The following is a 4,229-nucleotide window of genomic DNA, read 5'->3' as shown; positions in this document are numbered from 1 at the left end:
ATGTATGAAATTACAACTTCATTTATAACGGCGAAAAATTACGTCATCTTAAGCATGTGTAAAACTAACGGAAACACCAGTCTGAAAGGCAAATTTATATTTTTCCAGCACCGGGTGTAAGCTATGGTGGCTGATTTGTCCTAATACATTCAAATTAGCGGGCCAGATTTAAGAAATAAAACGGCGGGCGATCGGAGCAAAAATGTGCTAATAAGCAGGGGAGCTTATTAACGTGTTTTAGCTCCGCGCCCTTGCCATTTTAACTTTATTCTCGACTTTTCGTTTGGCGGGGTCGCGGGGCAAAAACACGAATGGCACAAATAAGCCACCATAGTAAGCAGGTTGATAATCCTATCTCATATGCTGGAAAATGTTACTGATAGAAAGAACAATACCCGCACAATTCATATTCGTGATGTTCAAATTTAAATTTCTAAATAAAATGGTAGATCCAGAGGATCTAAGATCATTATAGAGGTATATCCCTATACAAATGTATTTTTATAATGTACACAATATATAGTTCTTTTCCACATATCTTTTTTTTATTTTATAATAGATTTATAATAAAATTGTAGAAAAACTGCAATGTATTTTATCTCGAGAAAAGGAAATCTACTAGAAATGAATACCGTAGCCGGCGTAAAAGTGACAATGGAGTCAACAAATACCTTATTGGTCATTATCTTTTGAGGACATCGGAATTAATTAGTTAAAAAAATCTTTTATTTCAATAAATGGTACATATATAGATCTACTACAAATAAATATTTACATTTTACAACAAAACAAACCTGGGTCGGAAATAAGTAATATCTATTTACCTAAGGCAAATTTCCAAAACAAATTTACAATATTTTACAGTTAAATGCCAGAATCAAGTGAAACTGGAATATCTTCAATGTTCTGGTATCATTTCAGATCAAAAACATATAAATATGCAGAACCGCCACAGCCTACGATAATCGAGCTTGTATTTCTGTCAAAGTAAAGTGAATTCGGCCATTCAATAGAATCAGTGGCTTTAATAATTCTTCCCATCTCATTCTTTCCATCAGGACTTACTTGCATCACAATGTTTGAATGCGGATAACAAATCAAGACATTTCCATGGTTATCTAAAGACAAGCGAAAAGGGTCGTTCAACTCCGGATCAGACAACGTAAATAGATGATTTCCTTTGTTGTCAATGGTAACAAGTCCAATGTTCCAAGATGCGATGTAAATTCTTTGCCCATCATCGCTCACTGCAATGCCTTGAAAATATGCATTTGAGTCATATGTAAACAAACAGCGTTCCTGTTTTCCATTATAGTTGTGTATAAAAACGGAGTTATCATTTACAGTAAGTATTTTAGAGTCGTGGTACGTTAAACCTTTACAGTAATGATCGGTATCTACTGATTGCATTAAATTCATATCACCACTGATATTGGCAAACTGGAGCTTTTGTCCAAGTGAAACAGCAACCGTGTTGTTACCAATATAGCACATTCCGAAAGGTATCGAGGGGAGATCACACACAGTGACTGTTGCGCTCGTTCTATCCAACTTCTTCAGACTTTTGTTGTAAAAATCGGTCATAATTATCTCCCCTGAATCCATTAAATGACAACCGGTGATCCAGCTAATACTTGTGTCAACAGATAGAGGTAACTGTATTTTGTATTCATGTTTGTCCTTTATTGACCAAACTGTAGTCTTTGTGCCTTGTTTCCCTTTCTTAGCATCGGTACTTACGTGTTTCTCTGCGAGACTGAAGAGCAACAATTAAACAATCATTATAAAAGAAGCATTGCTGTCTTCACAGAAATAATTCGATATGTACTAAATGATTAAATGTAACTCTACACCAATTAGTAACAGCTTTTTGAGATTGAAACTAAATATGATTGTGTCATCATTTAAAATGAAAAGACGTCTCTGATTGCTGTAAAAAGTATGCAAAACATGTATAATATATTATATATATACTCGTATAAATGAAAGGAAAATACTTTACTATTATATAGTACGTTGTTTAATTAAAATAAAGGAAGTATGATGAAAAATCTTGTTCAGGTTACTAAGAAGAGGAACAAATTAAACGAAAATTATTTCAAATAACCAACTTCTATATATGAGTTCTGATGAAAAATAGACTTATCAATCCAGTTGTCTTAATGAATCCAGAAATCAGAGGACCTGCCATATTGACCTCATATAAAATGAAAATTGAAAGTTTGCATACCTTTTGGTGCCCTTCACTTTTGTTTGATTGAGTCTCCCTCTTTGATTTCTTACTAAAATTCACAAACAATACATAAAAATGTATGTTAATATTGATGTAAATACCGTATATATTTTAAATGAAAGAGAAAACAAATTTTTGATCAAATTCGCTTACAATAGTCTTACAAGTAAATATCGCTGTAAACATGAGTTTCATCTGAAATAAATTCAAGAGTTGAAATGTTGAACAAAGCCGAATCTCAACATGCATATCTGTTTCTCTTAATGAAATCAAAAGTTAACATTTATAAAGATTAGGCTTTGAAATAACTCCTCTCTTGTACTTATTCTATAGGAAAAAATAACTTTATTTTTTTAAACTGTGAACTTTTTCGTGCTGTTACCTCAGCAATATTGACTTTCATCAACCCTAATTATATAATGGATAACTAAACTACCTTGTGAAGATCTAGGATCCAAGTCAGTCATTTTCCGTTTTTTAAACTTTTCGTCTGAAAATAGATCAGTTCAACATTTGTAATTATATTCATTCAATATGAACGTATTCAACGAAATGGATGCATATTACTTTAAAGTTTCAATAAGATATAAGTATTATTCATTTTCAATATTTATATATAGCCACAAAAAGAGCTGTATTGTTGCTAGCTGTTTTGTATCATGATCATGTCATAAAGTCACCAAGAAATGACGTATTTCTATATTAACCCTTAGGAAAACCCTAGTGACATTATATCTTAACATAAATGCATGCAAATAAAATAAAATATCTGTGTATAATCTTACCCAAGTGTCCGCCTTTCTTTGCCAGACTACTTCGTAAAACCCTGGATGATCCCCGTATCTGATCATCATCCATTTTGTTAAAATTTCTTTTCGACATATTCGTTTTCAACTTTGTTAACAACTCCGCCAAATTTAGCCTATACAATTGTATGTTTACATACTCGTATTTATATAAATAGATCCCGGTGAAGTTTTGTGATCAATATATTGATTACGGGTAGTATAAATGTACATCCAGTAGCCTAGCTCTTTATTCGATTATACTATATCATTTAAAAATCAAGAAAAATAGTCGCGTTTAATAACTACATGCGCGCGGATCCAGATGGTGGTAAGGGGGTCATGACCCCACCTACCAGATTTTGCTACTATGTCAAATCCCTCTGAAATTTGGTTAAATTCATGTTGTTTTTTTTTCTTTATGTGAAAATTACAAAAACAGTCAAACACTAGCAAAAGAAAATTGCAAATATTTAAGTATGACCCCTCTGGAAAAAAAAGTTAAAATTGTTGAACTTCTGCGATCTCTTCTGGGAAACAACTCCGAGCCGCACCTTAGCTCGTCCTTAAATAGCATTGCTGAAATTCAAAAGAGGTTAATGATAATGTCATCTTATGTTTACATACGCTATGTAAGGTAAAATTATATCCTATTCTCTGAATGTGTAGAAGATCTGGATAACGATCTTGTATCGTAGATAACAGAGACTTATATTACAGATAATATATTTAGATATAGCTCTGTGCAGATAATAAACAAATTAATAGAGTAAACATATTTTTATCATGAATCTCAGAAAAATATTCATATGATTTGTTCTTATCATATGAAAGACGTATTGACATTTTTTAAAAGATCAAATCAATCTTCCGGAAGGTCGATGGTTCTATTTAGGTGTCCAATGTTGCTAATATTATGCAATAATACACGAAGGAGCACCTGAGATCTACATCCACCAGGAAATCTGAGAAGTCACAATATCACCTGAATAGTGTCAGTGCGGAACAAAGCTGTATTTGCCGAGAGAATATGTTTCACCACCTTTGTATCACAATTTCTGTTTAGTAATTCTCACCAATGTCCCGACATTCAACTTTCTTCATTTACTTTATTTGAGAAAATATTGCATATATAAATATCTCGTTGTATATATATACGATTGCGTCTTTCTATAGACAACGTTTGCCATTCATGATTGGAATCAACAGAT

The 4,229-nt window shown here is 32.4% G+C and overlaps 1 protein-coding gene across 1 annotated transcript; it reads right to left on the bottom strand.

The window, feature by feature from the left end:
• Window positions 1-584: 584 nt before the first annotated feature.
• Window positions 585-3,179, bottom strand: LOC132740963 (uncharacterized). Its single transcript, XM_060729021.1, has 4 exons — window positions 3,019-3,179; window positions 2,670-2,723; window positions 2,231-2,282; window positions 585-1,756 (listed from the first exon to the last, which is right to left on the bottom strand). Exons 1-4 carry the CDS (start codon window positions 3,113-3,115, stop codon window positions 913-915), a joined length of 1,047 nt encoding a protein of 348 aa, XP_060585004.1. The 5' UTR covers window positions 3,116-3,179; the 3' UTR covers window positions 585-912.
• Window positions 3,180-4,229: the final 1,050 nt, after the last annotated feature.

This window comes from Ruditapes philippinarum, unplaced genomic scaffold, assembly GCF_026571515.1.
Source record: "Ruditapes philippinarum isolate M1 unplaced genomic scaffold, ASM2657151v2 ctg411_1_1_1_1, whole genome shotgun sequence".
In the NCBI taxonomy this organism is placed as follows: domain Eukaryota; kingdom Metazoa; phylum Mollusca; class Bivalvia; order Venerida; family Veneridae; genus Ruditapes; species Ruditapes philippinarum.
Note: the sequence above shows the minus strand (reverse complement) of the source record. Positions and strands in the feature narration are given on the sequence as shown.